The sequence below is a fragment of the Grammomys surdaster genome, unplaced genomic scaffold (genome assembly GCF_004785775.1).
Source record: "Grammomys surdaster isolate TR1022 unplaced genomic scaffold, NIH_TR_1.0 237, whole genome shotgun sequence".
Lineage (NCBI taxonomy): Eukaryota > Metazoa > Chordata > Mammalia > Rodentia > Muridae > Grammomys > Grammomys surdaster.
The window spans coordinates 99,367-118,250 of record NW_021604682.1 but is presented as its reverse complement, the minus strand read 5'-3'; the positions used below and the strand labels follow the sequence as shown (position 1 = coordinate 118,250).

The window sequence follows — 18,884 nt, the reverse complement described above, 5'->3', positions numbered from 1 at the left end:
CCAGTTATTAGTGTGAAAGGAGCCACCCAGTTGTTAGTGTGAAAGGAGCCACCCAGTTGTGAGTGTGAAAGGAGCTACCCAGTTGTGAGTGTGAAAGGAACCACCCAGTTGTAAGTGTAAAAGGAGCCTCCAGTTGTAGTCTCACGTCAACCTCATGGTGTTCTACCACTCTGCCCCTTCTTGTGTTTGTTTTGTTTTTTTTTTGTTTGTTTGTTTTTTTGGTTTTTTTTGTTTTTGTTTTGTTTTGTTTTGTTTTTTGAGACAGGGTTTCTCTGTGTATCTCTGGCTGTCCTGAAACTCATTCTGTAGACCAGGCTGGCCTCGAACTCAGAAATCCGCCTGCCTCTGCCTCCCAAGTGCTGGGACTAAAGGCGTGCGCCACCACTGCCCGGCGTGTTTGTTTTTCTTTTTTTTTTTTTTAAGTTTTTACTTATTTATTATATGTAAGTACACTGTTGTTGTCTTCAGAGACCCTAAGAGGGCATCAGATCTCATTATGGGTGGTTGTGAGCCACCATGTGGTTGCTGGGATCCGAACTCATGACCTTCGGAAGAGTAGTCAGTACTCTCAACCGCTCAGCCATCTCACCAGCCCCGTGTTTGTTTTTCAGCTCAGATTTTCTATGTGTAGTCCTGGCTGACTTGAAACTCACCCTGTAGACCCTGCTTACCCGAGGTCTCAGCGAGGACACGGGAGCTTGGACTAGGACCTGGCCTGGTGACCTTACTTGACATGTAGTTTCTTCTCCACCTGGTTGCTTCCTCAGCAAATCCAGGAGCTTCCTATGCAGTGTGTAGAACATGCTGATGTGACCCCCTCCCCCCAGTTTGCTTGTTCTCCCATTGTAGACCTCGGGCTTTCGTATTTTCTCAGCTTCTTGAAGGAGTAACCTCTGCAGCCATCTTTCTTGTTTTTACCAGTCAAGGCTTCTAAAAATGGAATCACCACGTTCAAGAACAATTTCTATTTTGTTCATGCAGTGGCTATTTAAGCTACTTTTAAGAAAAATAGTTTTTTAAAAATAACCACCACTTTCAGGGAATGGTCTTTGAAAGTTTCTGAGATGGGTAGTAATTATTTCTCTTCTGGAACTTGTGTTTATCACTGAATGTGGCACTATGTGGTTTGTATGTGTGGTTTGTGTGTGTTAGCCTGTGCACATTGTCCTGAAGCCCGCCTGCTGTTGACTGCAGTTTGTCCCTGACCAGCAGGGGTCACTGCTGGATAGCAAAGTGAGTGGGATGGTGCTGGCTGGGCACAGTCTCGTTTCCATTGCCAGTCTCCAGCTGCAGTCTTGAGGGAACAGTGTCCCAGGGTCAGTCCAAAGGAGACTCTCACAAAGCGTACAGCCCAGCTACATTTTGCTGTAGGTGCCCTTGGTTCACAGCATCGGGCCTCTGCTCCAGCCCCACATCTCAGAGTCTCTCTGCCTCCATTGTTAAGTGTTATATCACACAGTGTAAGTCTGTTCCTGTGGGAGCTCCAGAGGGACCCTGGAGGGCTAGCTGTGTTGCCAGTGTGTGCTCGCCGCCTTCATGGTGCCTGATATCCACCACCTCGCCTCCTGGAAGTGTGCACTAATCTGACTGTCCCTGTGCTTGTGTCCTTCTCTGTCCGGCTTTCTCCATCTCCCTTGATGCTCTCATTCATTTAAAGAACCTTACTGTTGTCTTAGGAGTGTCTACCTGCATGTGTTAAAGTACACATTCAAATCCAGTGCCCAGAGGCTAGAAGATGGCATTGAATCCCCTGAAACTGGACTTACACAGAGTTGTGAGCTGCCATGTGGGTACTGGGAGCTAACCTGGGCCCCTCCCTGTAAGAGCATTGAATTCTCCTAATCACCGAGCCGTCTCTCCAGCCCCTCATCCACTTCCCCCACCAGTATTTGTATTGACCTTAGTCATCGTCGTGTGTGCTGGGGGTGTGGATGTACACGTCTTGCCACTTCTGTGGGAGGGAACCAGTTCTCTCTCCCACCGTGTGCGCACTGGGCATCAGACTCAGGCCGTCAGACTTAGCAGCTAGAGCTGTCCCCTGCTGGACTTCTGTTGTGTGTCTTTCAACTTACCCCTCTTTTCCTTTTTTGGGTTCCCAAAAGCCCCTAAGATGGTCTGGTGTTGTTTTACCTTTGTAGGTTTTCCCACAGTATAGCCGTCCCAGCCTGTGGTAATGGATTGCTTACCTCTATGTGAACAGAGTGCACACCGGAGTCTGCATTGCTGTACAGGTCATGCTGTGGGACTCGAGTCCTTCCAGGGCCTGCTGTAGTCCCTGTGCTGAATGCGTCCATGGCAGGATGTGCTGTCCGTATTGGATGTTCTTCCCACCCACTCCTTCTTTGTCTTCCATTTCACCTTTCTGCAGCTTCTTAGGTCTAATCTACTGCCAGGGGAATCAGGGGGGCAGTGGGAAGTACTCCCTGCCCTGATCGTTCTGTGAAATCACAGGCAGCCTCACTCATCTCGTATGTTCTGTTAGAGCGTCCATGTCTCTCTGTGTCTGCATGTTCTCTCATGCTGACTGCTCGTGTGTGGAAACTAGTTGAGGGATGGATGGATGTTGATCTCAGCCACTCTGATCACCTCGCTCTTTCTGCCTGGCTTTCTGTTTCTTTGGATGATCTGTTTCCGACCTTCGTGTCTGGTCCTTTCGCTTTACTCTTCCTTGGCAGAGATTTGTGAATGTTTTGGTTTTTCTGAGACAATCCTTTGGCTCTGTAGGTCTTTTGTGGCCATGGCGGAGTGCATTCTGCCCTGGTTTTCTTCCCGTGTTCTGACTTGTCCTAATGAGGTTGCTCCTTCTCCCTCCATTCGCCATTTGTCCAAATGTGTCCACAAGCTACATTCGTCTGTTGGTCATTACCACCACAGTATTTGATATGAGTAACTTTATTAAACAGAAATGTTCACTTGGGCACAGTGGTGTGCACAGACAGTTCTCGTTTGGGAGGCAGAGGCCAGAGGAGAGTTGCAGGTTTGAGGCCAGCCTGGGACATAATGAGTCCCAGGCCAGTCCAGGCTTCACATAGTGATACTCAATTGTTGTTGTTTTTTAACTCCTATTTTGAGATTTCAAAGTACGAGAACAGAGTCTGTGGGAAGGCAGCTGGAGGCCCACATTGTGGTAACTGGTGGTTTGAGTGTAGGATCGTACATAAGGGTGCGACCACACCTGGAGCAGGAAAACAGAGAACAGCTACCCACTTTTATGACGACTCTGGGTCACATACCCAGTGTCACACACTACCTCATGCCCCACCTCTTATAAAGGCCGTATTCTTCCCTAGCCCACTTCTGCTACCCTGCTTTCAACCCTTGACTCTTAGGGACACACCCCAGACCAGAACATGACATAGGTAAAAATCATAATGCCAAGAATTGACATGCTACCTGGTAGCAGAGCTAGACACTGGTCTTGAGCAGGTACGGGCCTTAAGTAGCTGTGACACTGTAGTGGGCTTGTCTGCCATTGTAGCTTCTGCAGGATGGTGGCACAGTCAGTCGCTGACCTAGAGAGTGGTCGTGATTGTGTCAGTCTGCCTGCAGTCTGAGCTTGGCTTCGTCTTCCTGCTCTGTCACATTCAGAGAGGTTTGTGCCAACTCTTAAAATGCTAGGAAATGCCATTTAATTAGAAAATATCCCATGTTAGATCTGTGAGCGTTTGTCAGAGGAGCTGGCAGGAGCACTTTGGGGAGGCAGTCCGTCTTTCCACCTCTTACTGCTGGAAAGAGCTGCTGGGAGCCTTGTTGGTTTCAGGCCTGGGCACTCATTTGGGGACCAAGAGGCACCCTCTTGGAAGAAGTGTCCCTGTAATCTGTAGTTTATATGATTCACAGAAGTGCTTTGCTAAGTGACAGTGTAACACACGTTCTGTTTGGTAATGGCTGTGTTCTTTACCTTTCTAGAATTAACCCTGAATCCTCCAGAAGGAATTGTGGCAGGTAAGGGGCTTGGGTAATTTCATTATGATTTTCTTCCAATTGCCAAAGCTGTCTTCGAATTAAGATGTATTTTTTCCTTTCCCTGCAGGCCCCATGAATGAAGAGAATTTTTTTGAATGGGAGGCATTGATTATGTAAGTTAATTATGTGAATTACATTTTTTTTTCTTTTACCCCTGTGCTTTGCTGGAAACTAGACATAACAATCTCTAAATGTTGAACTCTGAGCTGTTGACTGGACTCAAGTGGGCCTTGTAGCTTTTCAGATATTCCTGGACAGAGCCAGGCAAACGTGGATCCAAAGGAGATGATAGTATTTTCTTAGAACCAATAGAATTTAGTTCAATATTAGCTTTATGTAGTTTCAAAATAGGGATTCTTAAAAAAAAATTATAAAGGGCTTTTTGAAGCCCACAAATATGCAGTGAAGAGACCCTGGGCAAAGTCTTGAAGGGTCTTGAGCACAGCTTCGTCCCTGTGGTACTTTGTAGTACATGGTGGATTCTTGTTCATCTTCCTCTGAGCTGCCATATGCTGGCTGTCCAGAGGCTCCAACCCCACCCTCTAATACCACTGTCTCCTTTCTCTGACGCCTGGTCACAGCATGTGTGACTCTGATAGCCCGCGTGGAAGCCCAGCTGGCCTGTCTGCTTGGCTTTCTTGGCCTCTCTGTGTACATTATTTTATCAAGGTCTTGAGCCCCGACCCGTCTGGAAGGAGGATGGTCTTGACACCTATCATGGAGAAAGTTAAGTCAGAGAATTTCTTTATGACCCAACTTGGGTGGTCTGTCTAAATGTTGAAGGACTGACCCAGAGGAAGGGCTTAGAAACCAGGAAACTAAGCAAGACAACATATGTGTATGTGTTTCAGTATATATCTGTATCCTGCAATATGCAGTGGTCATGATAGATGCGTCTCAGATAGTATGGGTGGCTTCTCTAGTAGGGGAAGGCCCTCAAAGCAGCAGGTTAGCACTCGGACCTGCAGGACAGCCTTGCACATGAAGAGCCGGTCCTTCTGTGTCGTCCCTTTCTCTCCTCCCAACCCTCCTCTGCTTCTCGTTTCCTGTTTGCCTTCTCTGGCTCTCAGGCCTGCATTGCTCTTGGTCCTGAGTGAGTATGTGGCTCCTAGTCCCAGTCTAGATTCTGTGATAGTTAACTTAGAGTCATGTTGCTTGGAAATAGAAACAGCGGACTCTGAGTCTACACTGGTCTCTGGTCCAGATTCAGCCTGTTTAACTTTCTTCTTTCTACCTTAGATGTGCAAGAAAATGAAGCTAGGTTACTAACTGCACTCTGGAATCGGTTTCTTGCTAGTGAATGTAAATTTCAATTAGCTGTAGTGTTTCAGGTTAGATTTTGTTGGTCTGGAGGGCAGGGTAGGGAAAGAGTCTTAGCTCCAGGACCATGAGCTCTGAGCAAGGCAGGATTTGTTTGTGTCTGTGCTGTAAACACATTATTGCTGTCCCGCCCCCACCATACCTGCATACCCAGAACCTTGTAAATGCTGTCAGAACATTGCCACACCTATGCCCAAGCTCTTTTTAGACGGGATTTTGCTAAGTTCACCAGGCTGGTCTCGAACTCACCCCTGTGGCCCAGGAATGCCTTGACCTGTTGATCCGTTTCCTCAGCCTGCTGACTTGCTGGGATTACAGGCCTGGCACTTTGTTCCTCAAGACTACAGGTTGGCCTAGGAAAAGTACTGGTAATTTTGCCTGTGAATGTTAGATCACACATGAAAGCTGAGTGGAAGTAAGGAGTTTGGTTGTTTTTAAAGTCGTCTATCCAGGACAGAGCAAGCACAGCAGGCCTTATGTCTCTCAGACCTTACTGCCTGCTGGGTCACATTTCTTCTCAGTTTTCTGGAGTCTGTGTGCAATGTGGTACAGTTGCCTTGTGTCCTTGAGGAATATTTCCCAAGTTTCTGGTGGATGGTGGAAACCTTGGGCTGTAACAGTAATCACAAGACCTAGTAAAACAGAAAAATCGGCTGGGTGTAATGGGACACACCTTTAATGCCAGCACTTGAGAGGCAGTGGATCCCAGAGTGTGAGGCCAGCCTGGTCTTCCTAGTGAGTTTCAGGACAGCCAGGGCTGTATGAGAGACCCTGTCTCAAAAAATCCAACCCACCCACCAACCAAAAGAACTCACCCCAGAAATTTTGATAATATTCTATAATAGAATTTAAATTTAGGACTCATTTCTGGAACTTGCTGATTACTAAATCACACTGGTGAAGCCAGACAAGAGGGATGATTGGGTTGCTTTTCTGTGGGATGACAGAGGCCTATAGCCAGGGCTGCCCCAGGCCCAGCCATTGCTGTGGGCCTGATAGGTGGAGCTCCGTTTACTTTTCTTTCACTTACTTTTCAGTGCTGGGGATCAAATTCTGGGCCTCCAGCCATGCCCCCGGGCCTTGTTTGCTTTTAAAGAGGCAGGATCATGTGTGTGAACTGAAGCATGTGATCATGTGATCATGTGTGTGAACTGATGTGTGGCCTGTCTGTTTCATCTGCCATGTCCTATGTCAACATAGGCACACCTGCTCTTGCTCACAAGCTGTCAGAGTGGCACGCCTGCCGTAGGGGCAGCGGCTGTTTGGCCTGCAGAGGTCAGGTGAGGCTGTGATATTTGGAAGGTGTTGGCTCATATGTGTCCACAGTAGATGGGCTTAGAAGCTTTTTAAAGAATAGCTGAGCTCTCTAGGATGGATTTTAAAAAGTGCATTGCTAAAAGTCTGTTGAGTTAACTATTACTAATTTTATATAAACAGTATAAAGTTAAACAAATATTTTGAAAACCTGTCTTAAAAAGTAATTAGAACTGATTTTTGGGAGAGCACGTTTGTGTTTGAATAGGGCTTTTGCGTTAGTATGGAATTCCCCTGCTTCAAGATCTAGTGACTTTGTGGGTTTTGGTCCTGTTCCAGACCCTTCACAAACAAGAGGCCGTTTACAAATGTTCTTAGAACATCTATCAAGGAATTAACTGTCCTCCTGTGGGTTTGTCTCACCCTGCTGTTTTGGCAGAGAGCTGGCTGGGCTTTTATTCTTTGGTGAGTAGGGCCTCTCCTCCCTCAGCTTCTCGCTGGTTCCTAGGCCCTCCTGTGTCCCTGGTATTTTTGGACATTGTGGAAGCCTGATTCTTACTGCTAGCTAGCGCTGCTGTTACCCTCCTGTATGGCCTGTCACTGTGGATCTGTGCAGGCCGAGCACGAGGGCGGGCTTTGATGCCTGGGTCCTCGTGTGTGCATAGATGGCTGTCACTGGTTATATTGTCATGTTTTCATCATGGTGACAAATGCCAAAGATGACAACTTACTGTTTGTGAGAGCCCATGCGGGGTGAAGCTGCTTCCTCGTGGTGGCCAGGAAGCAGGAAGGGAGGAGAGGGCTAATCAAGGACTAGAGCCATCCTTCAGAGGCACCCCAACACCCCTTGGACGCATTTCTTCCAGCCCTCTAACAGCCTCGTCAGCTGTGGTTCATATTCACTTCACCCAGTGATGAAGCCAGAGTCCTGGAAACCCCAGCAGCCAGCAGCACATTTTCAGTACAGGAGCTTTGAGGGACCCGTCAGGTTCCCTGGAGCTGTTGTTACAGATGGTTGTGGGCTGCCCAATGTGGACTCTTGGAACTGAACTCAGTCCTCTGCAAGAACAGCAAGTGCTCTTCATCACCAGGCCATCTTTCAGCTGCTTTAGGGTTTCCTTCAGTGGACTGTGCTTTAGAATGATACAGAACCAAAGATTAGAGCCTTTCTTTCATACTTTCTTTATAAACTTAGTAACTATATTAGTTACTTTCCCATTGTTCTGATAAAATACTCTGACAAAAGCAATTTAGGAGAGAAAGGCTTGACTGACAGTGGCTGCACACGCCTTTGCCTTCAATCCCAGCACTCTGGAGGCAGAGGCCAGCCTGTCTACAGAGCAGGTCCAGGACAGCAGAGAGAGAGAGGGCGATTATTTTCGGCTCACAGTTTGAGGGCATAGTCCATTATGGTGGCAAGTTATAGCAGCAGGAGTGTGAGACAGTGTCACACAGCATCGCAGAGGGGTGAGGGCTCCTGTGAGTGTTTTGTTTCTGTGTATGTATGTGGACTACATGTGATACAGTGTAGGCCAGGGGAAGTAGTTTTCTTGGAACTGGAGTTAGGATGGTGGTGAGTCACCATATGGATGCTGGGATTAAACCTGGGTCCTGGAAGAGCAGCCAGTGCTCTAAACACTGAGTATCTCTCTGGCCCTTAACACTGGTTTTTATTTGTGTGGCAGTTAGGGTGGGTCTCCCCTTCTCGGTTAACCTGATCCAGATCAGTCTTCCCAAGCAGACGCAGAGGCTTACCTTCTAGGTTGTCACAGGTGTCGTCAGGTTGACAATGAGTGCTGCCTACCCCAGGAACTTGTGGCTCTCCACACTTCGGTCCTGGATCCTTTCCAGTTAGTTCTGTGTGGAGTGAAAGCATAGGAATGGTGTCGGCCTTCACTCTTTGCCTGTGGCTGTCCACATGCCTCAGGGCCTTGTGTTGAGTTTCCCCATTGAGTAAGTAATCTTGGTGTCTTTGTCAAAAGTCAGTATAGATCATGATGCCGGGCCTTAGATTTGGACGTCCTAGGTCAGCGCTCTGTGCCCGTCCTTACGCCACGCACCTCACTGTCTGGTTGTGTAACTCCAGCCTTGTTCTTTCTGTTGGACTTGAGGCTGTTGCAGGGCCCGTGAATTTCCACACACAGGACATTTCCTGCAGTGTTCCTGTTGGTTTGTGAGGCATCAGATGAGGCTGTAGAATGTTGCTACTTGAGTAACATTGTGATGTGGTGTTTGGTTATTTGGGTTTTCCAGAATCTCAGCCTTGAGAGCTTCCTTCCCGTCACTCATTCACGCAGGAAAGGCTGCAGAACCGAGGTGCTCAGGCTTCTGTGAAAGGACGGAGGATGAAGGACACACTTGCTTTTTGCTTCCCTCTGTCTGTATGTGACTACGTTCCAGCGTGAGTGAGGTTAGCATTTATGTTAGACACGTGGATGCTAAGCTCTCCTGTGAGAGCGCACGGTGAAGTTCTTAGAGTTGACAGACTTCGTGCCTGTCAAACACTGCAGGTGTGCCTAAGGTTTTTAGCAATGTTTGTATCGCACAGACAATAGGATGTGGCTGTGACTCCTCTGGATAGAGGTGACCTGACACTCCAGTGGAGCAAGCCCTGTGTGTCACCGTCCTGGTTCTAGCTGTGGAGGAAACTTGAATACCACAGAAGCAGGGTGTCCCTGTCCATCCAAGTTGCTGGGACAGCAAAGGTGCATGTGGCCCCTTTTTCTAGTCACAGCTTTCTATGGTGATGTCTATCCTGGGACCAGACAAGTTTATGATGACCCCTGCTGCCTAGCCAGCCAGTCCCATCAGGCATGTGGTCGGATGTGTGGTGGATGTACCCCCTTGTCACATGTTCTGGGCCCTGGTGAGGTAGGGACAGCTGCCTGGGGTTCAGAGGTGGAAGGTGTCAAATGGCCTGTAGCATCAAGACGCTGCTCTGAGCCTCTGCCTTCCAGGCACAGGGTTCACCTTGCAGCATCTAAAAGTGAAAGGCAAGCTCTGGCTGGCTGGAGTTCCTTCTTTACCCGTGAGTTGCTGGTGTGATCCGAGGCAGCGCTGGAGGACAGGCTGAGTTAGGCAGTGAGCTGGGCCAGGGGTAACATGACCTTAGGGACATTGTCTTGCACGGGTGTTTCTCTCACAGACAAAGAAGCCAATGAAGCCCTTAAGGAGGCACCCATGGGCAACAGGTTATAGCACAGTCGTCTGACGTCTGACGCTGTGCCGGGAGATGGTGAGGTAGCTGGGGTTTGCAGTCAGGGGTGGAAGCTGTTTGTAGGCACCAGAGACTGCCGTGTGCTTCAGGGGTTCGTCTCCTTTCTTGTTCTTTGAGGTGAAGATCTTCACTCCCAGGAGCGGGGAGTGAAACTTGTTCAAAAGCTGTCTTGGGCTGTTTCTCTGTCCTGGGGCAGGCAGCCTCTCTGTGGCATTTCCTCCCTCTGGCAGGCATGTCCCTGCATAGTTTGCCACCTGCATACCTGTTCAAGTGGCAAGCATGCTGGAAAAGAGAAAGAAACCCCAGTTTAAACCAGTAGTAAGCCTGAGTGTGCGCAAACAGCTTTGCTATTTAAGATGTGGGCGCACTTGAGGAAATGTTGGGTCACGCTTCTGATGCCGTGAACAATCCAGGAGACTTTGTTTTTTTTTTTAAATTTTAAAGAAAGCTCTATTATGAGAAACAAAGACCTGTTATCAAAGCACTGAGCAGATGCCGTTGAGTGCCAAGGACACTACCCATTTTCTTCCTGACTCTAGACTCAGAGGTGCCAGGCATAGCGAGGCCCTACAGGGTGTCTTCTCTGTCTCACTATGGCACTATGTGTCTGTGTCTGTCTCTCCTTCCTTTTGAGACAGGATTTCTCTATTGTGTACTCCTGGCTGGCCTAGAATTTTCCATATAGACCAGGCTGGACTCGAGCTCACAGAGGTCTGCTTGCCTCTGTGCTGGGCCTAAAAGGTGCACCACCATGCCTGGCCAGCTGGGGTACTTCAGGATGGTATCTTTCTTTAGTCAACCTTCTGACTGCAGTTTTAAGGACTCCATTGTGCACCCTACCCCCTTGCCTCAATGGTAAAATAGCAGCAGACCCCTTAACCAACTTATTTTAAGTATCATAAAAGTTTTTTTTTTAAAGATTTATTTATTTATTATATATGAGTACACTGCTGCAGTCTTCAGACACACCAGAAGAGGGCATCAGATCCCATTACAGATGGTTGTGAGCCACCATGTGGTTGCTGGGATTTGAACTCAGAACCTCTGGAAGTGCAGTCAGTGCTCTTAACCACTGAGCCATCTCTCCAGCCCCCATCATAAAAGTTTATTTAGCAAAAAGTTTCATATGAAAATGTACATGGCCCAATTCTCTATCAGTCTGGCAGGCCTTGGGGAGAGGTGTGGACCCCCTGCTGAGCGGCCATTGTTTAGAGGCTTCCTAAGGCTTCTGGCATGATGAAGCCAGTTCCTGTGTGACCTCTTTCCTGAAGTCACTCTGCTGCCCGGTAGTTCCACACACTCACCAGTCAGATGAGCCTTCCCTGTATACGTCTGCCACCATTTACCTTCTGTGATAGCTCCTCGTCCACAAACTTCTTCAGTGTGGGCGTGGGCTTTGCTGATGGTGACTCTTCAGTGGGCTCAGCACAATGGTGAGAGGTGAGCCCCTTGACCCTTTTAATACAGAAGGATGGGGAGTGCTCATAGGTGACGGTTACCCAGCCTTAGTGCTAGACCAATCGAGAGGCCACAGCTCAGGGTCCATCCAGGCTGCTGCAGCAGGAGAGGAAAACTCAGCTGGACCACACCCTGGGAAGGCGGCCATGCTGCTTCCCAGGGGATCCTCTGCCCTGGCCTGGTGCCAGAACCCGTCTGTTGGGCCGCTTGTCATCCCTCCAAGCAGGAGAGCTAGTCACTGTTGTTTTTGAAGTAGCATAGGATCACTTTCCAGAGTCAAGGCTTGTCACTGAGAAGAACTTGGCTAACAAGACACTGCATTGTTCTTTTGAAGCTCTGGGTGTGACTGGAAACAAAATTAAAGCTTTTTAAAATTTTGTCTTTGTGTCTTCACTGTGGCAATAAGTAGTGCAGCTAGTATTTTACAGGGCTGTATATCACTGTTCTGAAAGAACTTATCAAAACTGTAAGCAGATTTGTACTGCCTTTTTTTTATGGAGGTGTTTTATCTGTGCATGAGGTATGTGTGGGGTGTGTGTGTGAGGTGTGTGTATATGTGTGTACATAAACATATATGTGTGTGCAAATGCATATCTATGCTGCATGTGTATATATGGAGGCACCAGCCTCGGGACAGCTCTGTAGCTTGATTTTTGGGATGGGGTCTCTCATTGGCTTGGAGTTTGCTGACTTGGTGAGGTTGGCTCCCCAGTGAGCCAAGGGGATCCCCCCTGGCTCCACCTCTCCAGTGTCTGGGTCAACATTGAGTAAGGCCAGCCTGCCTGTGTACTCGTGAACCTCTGCTTGAGTCCTGCTTCCCGTGCCTCTACAACAAGCGCTTCGCAGACTCATCTGTTTACCTAACCCGGGTTGCTTTTCTCCCAGAGTTATTTTTTATTATTTAAGTGTATATGTGCATCTGTATAGGCGTGTGTGCATGTGTGTCATAGTGCAAGTGCTCACAGATGCCAGCAGAGTTGGATCCTCCTGTAGCTGGAGTTAATGTGATTACAGGCTCCCCAGTGTCATCCTCAGAATCAGGCTGCAGTCCCCTGCAGAGCGGTGTGTTCTTAACAGCTGAGCCACCCCTCCCGTCCTAGCTCCCTCCCCTTGGGTTTGGGGTTTGTTTTGAGAACAAGATCTGTGTAGACCAGGTTGCTGCAGACATTAGACTCTCCACATCCAGGTAAGTCTGTGCGTTGAGAAAGTCTTTTCTAGTAAGTAACGATGGCTTTCGAATCAATTTTCCTATTTCCCCTCCATGTAGTATCTTCAACTCTCTGTGGAGCCATGGGTCTAAAAGATCTTGTCTGTGGAAATCCTGTGGGGAAGTCTTTCTGTCTTAGACCTGCTTAGACAGGGAGACAGAGCTCTGTATTTTTTTAGACATATATTTTAATTTAAAAATTGTTTTTCTATGCTGTTTATGCTGGTCTTCGACTTTAAATACTCCTGTGTCTGCCTCAAGAGTGTGGATGTTAAGTCAGGTGTGCCACCCTGCCTGCTTCACACTTGAAGCGGTGTGAGTAGTGCAGGGCTTGCTTTTACTGCTGTTCCAAGATGGTCTCCCCCATGCTAATGCAGGAAGCTTATAGGCAGCATTTCTACCTTACTGACTTTATATAGTGGACAGTGTCCACGGTCTTCTGAATTGCTGACGTGGGTCACGTTAGTAAGGTTTGGAAGGGAGGGAGGAGTGGGTCTCAGTCGGCATGCCAGCCTCTAGGATCTGAGCTGGACTTCTGTAATGGCTTGGACCGTTTTCTTTATTTACATACTAGAAGATGACAAGTGCAGATTGGAGTCTTAGGGCTGGTGGGGCTGCTGTGGCCTTAGGCTGCTTGGGCATTGAACATGAGTTGAGGATCCTATGTGCGCCCTATCTGTTCTAAAAGTCACATCTTAGACATAATTGGAAAACCCTTTGAAATATATTCCTTAGTTCCTCATCTGTGTGTATAGACTCTTCTTGATTTCGATCTGCCAGAGTTCACATCTTGAATCCTCCTAGGAGCTGGGCCGCATGCCCACAGTCACCTCCGCAGGACCGTGCTTGCATTTCTCTCTGGTGCCGTGGCTGTGGGAAGCTCCGCGGCTGTGCTTCGCACTGTGTCTGTGCCTCAGGCTGAGATGGACCGATCCATGCGCCATTTTAGGCCGTGATAGTATCCGTCTTCCATGTCTGAGTCGGGGCTGGCGTTGCAAATATGTCTCTTTCCTGATTTGCAGGGGCCCAGAGGACACTTGCTTTGAGTTTGGTGTTTTTCCCGCCATCCTCAGTTTCCCACTTGACTACCCCTTGAGCCCTCCGAAGATGAGATTCACCTGTGAGATGTTCCATCCCAACAGTAAGTGTGCCTTACTGCGGTTGACAGGACAGCGGTTGACAGGACAGCGGTGCCACGCTGTTAAGAAGGGCGGGGATGCCGGGCAGTGGTGGCGCACACTTTTAGTCCCAGCACTTGGGAGGCAGAGACAGGTGGATTTCTGAGTTCGAGGCCAGCCTGGTCTACAGAGTGAGTTCCAGGGCAGCCAGGACTACACAGAGAAATCCTGTCTCAAAAAACCAAAAAAAAGGAAAGGAAAGAAGGGGGGAGCAGGGCTGCAGGTACATCTCTGCAGGGGCTCTTAGCTCTGAACTGTGATAAGTGAGTTACGGGGTGAGCACCAGGAGTGCTACCCTGAAGGTCAGCTTAATGTAGAAGGGAAAATGCAGGAACTTCACCCTGGCTGTTAGCCCAGCCCTCCTGTGTTAAGGGGTTTTCTAGAACTTTGAGACCTTGAGTGCTTTGTGTCCTACGTTGGCCTTTGTCACAGTGTTGTTTTAATGGTGGGATCCTGGAGTTGGGCTGGAGATGGCTCAGCACTGGCTGCTCTTGCAGAGGGAGGACTCAGATTTGGTTCCCAGCACACACATCCTTGCTCACAGCAGAGGCTCCAGGGAATCCGATCCCTCTGCGGGCCCCTCTGGAACCAGGCTGTCATACGGTACACAGACCTGTACACAGCCAAGCACTCTGTGTCGGAAGGGGCCCCATAATACTGTCAGTGCGTGTGCCCTGATTGGGATCAGAGGTTTCTTTCTCCTTTTTCAAGTAGGTATTATCCATAAGCGACACTTGATGTGGGCTTTCTGTTCCTCAGGATGGCCTTGAACTCCTCCTCTTCCTGTCTCCGTCCCCCAACTCTGAGCTCCATGCACGTGTGTGTGCCCATGCCAAGCTTACAGAGGAGAATGGACTGTGTGTTGTGTTTGAATGATGGCATTTAGGATAATGTTCCTTCTTGTAAATGTTTCTCATTGCTATTAATAATCCTGATCGTTCTGCCTGTGGAGCTGAAGTTCTGTTTTACAAAAATAAAACATTTACTTATTTGACACCAGGGTTGTTTTTTTTTTTAATTTCAATTTTATTTAATATGTATGAGTGTTTTGCCTGTATGTATGTCTGTGTAGCAGACAGAGGCCAGGAGACTGAGTCAGAACCCCTGGGATTGAAGTTAAGGACGATTCTGAGCTATCATATGAGTCCTGGAAATCAAACTCTGGCCAAGCTGCCTCTCCAGCCCAAATGAATGTCTTTGTATTTTGTAAAAATAATTTTGAACTGGGTTTGGTGCTAACTGCCCCCTTTCTTGGCACTTAAGTAGTTCAGTTGCTTTGCCTCTGCTCTAGCTCCACAGACATGGACTTTGCTGGTGGGGGTGGCCCTGCCACCTGAGTTAGGGATATCTAAACACCTGCCCTGCAGGGCCCCGTGAAGGCCCTTGATCTCTGGGAACTTGAGTTCAGAATATTTGTCCACACATCTTTCATTTCCTCCCTTTGGTGATAACGCTCAGAGAAATATGTAACAAGGTAGAATCCAGTCGTGACTGGCCAGTGCTAGACAGGCCTGGTTCCAGCCCCCCTTGCTAGTGACCACAGGACCTGATCAATCCACGACAGGTCTGGCCTGCTGCTGGCAGGCCTTTCTGGGATCTGTGCCAACGGGAAAGTCGTGTTCCAGCTGTGCAAACAGCTGGCCTCTGTGTGGAGCTTCCGCATGGTGACCCGTCTCTGCCTTTTGCAGTCTACCCGGACGGCAGAGTCTGCATCTCCATCCTGCACGCTCCAGGTGACGACCCCATGGGCTATGAGAGCAGTGCCGAGCGGTGGAGCCCAGTGCAGAGTGTGGAGAAGATCCTGCTCTCGGTGGTGAGCATGCTGGCAGGTGAGTGCGCTCTGTTTTCTCTTGTTGTACCAGGCCTCTACTTTCCCAAGTGTGAGCAGACGTCCAGGGTTATAGACTATGTAACACTTGCCAGTGTACCCTCAGGTTGTTGGCTGCCTGCCGTTTGCTAGCCTTTCATCTTTGGCATTTTGATTTACTGGGGCCCCACTGTGTGTCACAGTGCAGGGATGTAATGCTCAGTGCAACAGATACCCCAGTGTGAGGAACCTTCAGGAGCTTACAGACCCAACCATAATAACGCGCCAGTGTGGTAAACCTGACCTGCACAAGCACTGTTCTTGGCTACTTTGGAATGAGTTGGGACACTAAGAGTTGACAAGGCAGGGGAGCATTTGGGGCTGTGGATCGACTGACCAGGAGCAGGAGTCTTGGTTCTAAGCCTTGTGGGTAGCCTGGGAGCTGCATCGGCTGCACAGTTGTGCCTGAGAAGGACCATCGTGTGGAGCTGGTGGGTGCTGGGAGGGGATAGGAGCAGCATAGCATCGATGCTGTCTGGCGTTCAGAGTCTTGGACACTCCTGCCCAAGAGAATGGGGACATGAGAGGGGCTGCAGGCTGCGAGCCCTCAGAGCCCTCAGCTGTGTGAGGGCCTGGATTGCTGCCTGAGCGTGGCTGCATGTCTGGGGAGGTACAGAAGGAGCAGGATTCAGACAGGAGAAGTTTGGGGGTGTGAGAAAAAGGGGTTCCTATTGCCTACAGGGCTGCCCCAGGTTGCTGGTGTTGAGGGGCTGCCCTAGCCTCCCTTCCTCAGGTAGAAAGCCCTGGTTTGTGTTGGGAGTCCACATTCCTGCCCACAGTGACCCTTGAGAGATCCGTGCGTGGTGTCTTGAGATGAAATGAGGGCCAGGCCGCTCACCCTGTTCCTCACAGCTCCCTTTCTTCTCAGAGCCCAATGATGAGAGTGGAGCAAACGTGGATGCTTCCAAGATGTGGAGGGACGACCGTGAGCAGTTCTACAAGATCGCCAAGCAGATCGTCCAGAAGTCTCTGGGGCTCTGAGGCTACCCCGTGTGCACACTGAGAGTCCAGCGCTGTCCTCAAGAACACGTGGCAACAGTGCTGCCATGCCAACACCAACAGGCAGCGCAGAGCCACGGTCCCCATTGTTTCTCCCTTTCTACCCCAGACAGGCAGCTCCCCTGAGATCATGACTGGAATAATGACAGCACGCTGCAAAAGACTCCTCCTGCCGCGCCTAGGGGAGGGTCCGGCTGTCCTCACTACCTCTCCAGCCATGGGTTCCTTAGCTCTGCTCCTTCCTGCAGTGCTGACGACCTGTCCTGTTGTCTGCCAGGGACTGGACACCAATGCCGCTCCTTCTGAGGTCATGGGCCTTGGAAAAGCAGTGCAGGCCTGTCCCTGCCTCTCAGTTCCCAGGTGTCCAGGAAGCATTCTGAGCTTCTTTTGACACTTTGCACTTAGAAGCCTAGGTTGCCTTTGGCATGGTGACAGAGGCTTGCTGTGTGCGTCACAGATGTCACCGAAGCCCCTCCCAGGGGATGCTTTGTAAATGAGTTCATGAGAAGAGGGGACATGGGTCAGCAGGATGGCTGCTTTTTCTGGTTGCATCCGTGTGTGAGTTAGTGGTGCACACTAGAACAGGCGGGGCTGCCAGAGCTCCGGTGTGGGGCTCCTCAGGGGCTCCTCAGGGGCTCCTCGGGGGCTCTGCACACACAGCGTGGCTGCACCCAGGTTAGCTCTTGGATCAAATTGTTCTTTGCTGTTAGGGTTGGGAGGGGAGTCGGCCACTAGGTGCTCAGCAGAGGTGCGCCTTCTGAGCTGGACGGGCTGGGACGCTGCTGTGGTGCAGGCCAGGGGTGGAGGGTGTCTGACAGCAGGACTCTGCTGAGCGACAGTGCCCGAGCAGACCCCACAAGCAATAACAGATCCGAGACGGAAGTGGATGCTTGGCCTTTTCTAAACAGGTTACATTTAAACACGTGTTTCTATTTCTAAGCTGCAGCTTGTCTGGGGGTGTGCAGCAGATCTCACTGCACATTGACTGCTTTTGTCCCATGCCCACGTCAGTGGCCAGCACTGCATGGTGCCCACGTCAGTGGCCAGCACTGCGTGTCTCATGGTGTTAATAGTTCCCAGCTCTGGGGCTCCAGGTGGGCACCTGTGGGACCTTGTGATTGCCTTCTCCCAGGGAACTTCTTTCTATTTGAAATGCAACAGAGTCTGGTGTTGGGAGGTGAAGGAGAAGGGAATTGTACCGAAATAGTATTTGTAGGCCATTGAGATGATGCCCTCTCCGTAAGGAAGTGGTCTGTGTGGGGAGATGTCCACACACAGGGTGGTCACAGGGCATGTTGCCATCCTCAGGTCTCCCTGGCAAGTGGGGGAGGAAGAGAGGCAGTCTCTTTACAAAACAAAGTATTTTTATTCATTTGTATTTATTAAATGAAAAAAAAAAAAAACAGAATTCTCTGGTGTCCCTCTTCTGAGGTGGACTTTAATTGCTGTTAAATAAAACTGTGTACCTGTCCTCACAGTGTTGTGTGGTGCTCACTTGTAGTCTTTGGGAGCCCGAGCCTTGTTACATTACCTTCTGGGGCTGCTTGGAGGTTGCCAGTGTTCTCTTTATCTTTCTTTCTCTCTCTTCTTTCCTGTTTTTCTCTGCTCCCTCCAGGACTGGAAGTCCTCCCCTCGGGCCAGTGGCAGGACTCAGGAACCTGCAAACTTGGCTGTGAGGCATTTGTGTGTTTGCTGTCAATCTCTTAACTGTGAGGAGTGGTTTTGTGAGCAGGGTGGTCCAACGTGGTCACCAGCAGGCATCTCATGATGCTTTGCTTCAGGTTCACATAGCTTCCCATATCAATACCGCAGACTCTCACTGTGTAACCCTGGCTGGCCTGGGACTCACTGTGTAGACCAGGCTGGATTTGAACTAGATCTGCCTGCCTCTGCCTCTTGAATACTGGTGTCAAAGGCGTGCGCCACCACACGGCCTCATAGCTTACCCCCGAAGCACTGCCTCAAAAGCTGCAGGCAACTGTTGAACCTGCCTCAAAGTCCAGGTATTTGGTGAGCCCTGGTTCTCCAGTAGACCCTGCTGTTCTGAGGTAGCTCCCAACCACTGGTAGAGCCTGGGTTCAGCTCCAGGTGGTGCCACCATTCCTTCCCTAGGTAGTTGGGGTGTCTCCAGTCTCTTACACAACCCTACACCCCCATATGTCCCAGTGATTTTAGTTTTCTCTACTAAGGTAAAGGCAGCACCAGCAGCTCTGCCTTTTCCTGTCTGTGGAGGGGGTGAGTGCTTATTGGTGACTTGGTTAGAACCTGTCACAGACATAGCCTACTCACATGTAGTGCACGGCTGACCAGTGGATGGTCACACCCACTAACCAGAGGCCTGGAAGGCCACCCAGAAGGCCTGAGATAGTACTGTCCTGGAAACCTTGTCTGAAGGGACGATGGGGGTGGTGTGGGGGT

General features: G+C 49.6%; 1 protein-coding gene and 1 long non-coding RNA gene across 2 annotated transcripts in view; both read left to right on the top strand.

Annotated features, from left to right (window-relative positions):
• Window positions 1-3,344, top strand: part of LOC114626524 — a 5,865-nt gene extending 2,521 nt beyond the window's left edge. Inside the window, exons 2-3 of the long non-coding RNA XR_003712252.1 lie at window positions 1,851-1,852; window positions 3,150-3,344. This is a non-coding gene — a long non-coding RNA (uncharacterized LOC114626524). The remainder of the gene's footprint in view (window positions 1-1,850; window positions 1,853-3,149) is intronic.
• Window positions 1-17,943, top strand: part of Ube2g2 (ubiquitin conjugating enzyme E2 G2) — a 22,576-nt gene extending 4,633 nt beyond the window's left edge. The window contains exons 2-6 of the mRNA XM_028773936.1: window positions 3,910-3,945; window positions 4,034-4,079; window positions 13,445-13,563; window positions 15,289-15,429; window positions 16,336-17,943. Coding sequence (XP_028629769.1) covers window positions 3,910-3,945; window positions 4,034-4,079; window positions 13,445-13,563; window positions 15,289-15,429; window positions 16,336-16,448 — 455 coding nt within the window. The 3' untranslated portion in view covers window positions 16,449-17,943. The remainder of the gene's footprint in view (window positions 1-3,909; window positions 3,946-4,033; window positions 4,080-13,444; window positions 13,564-15,288; window positions 15,430-16,335) is intronic.
• Window positions 17,944-18,884: the final 941 nt, after the last annotated feature.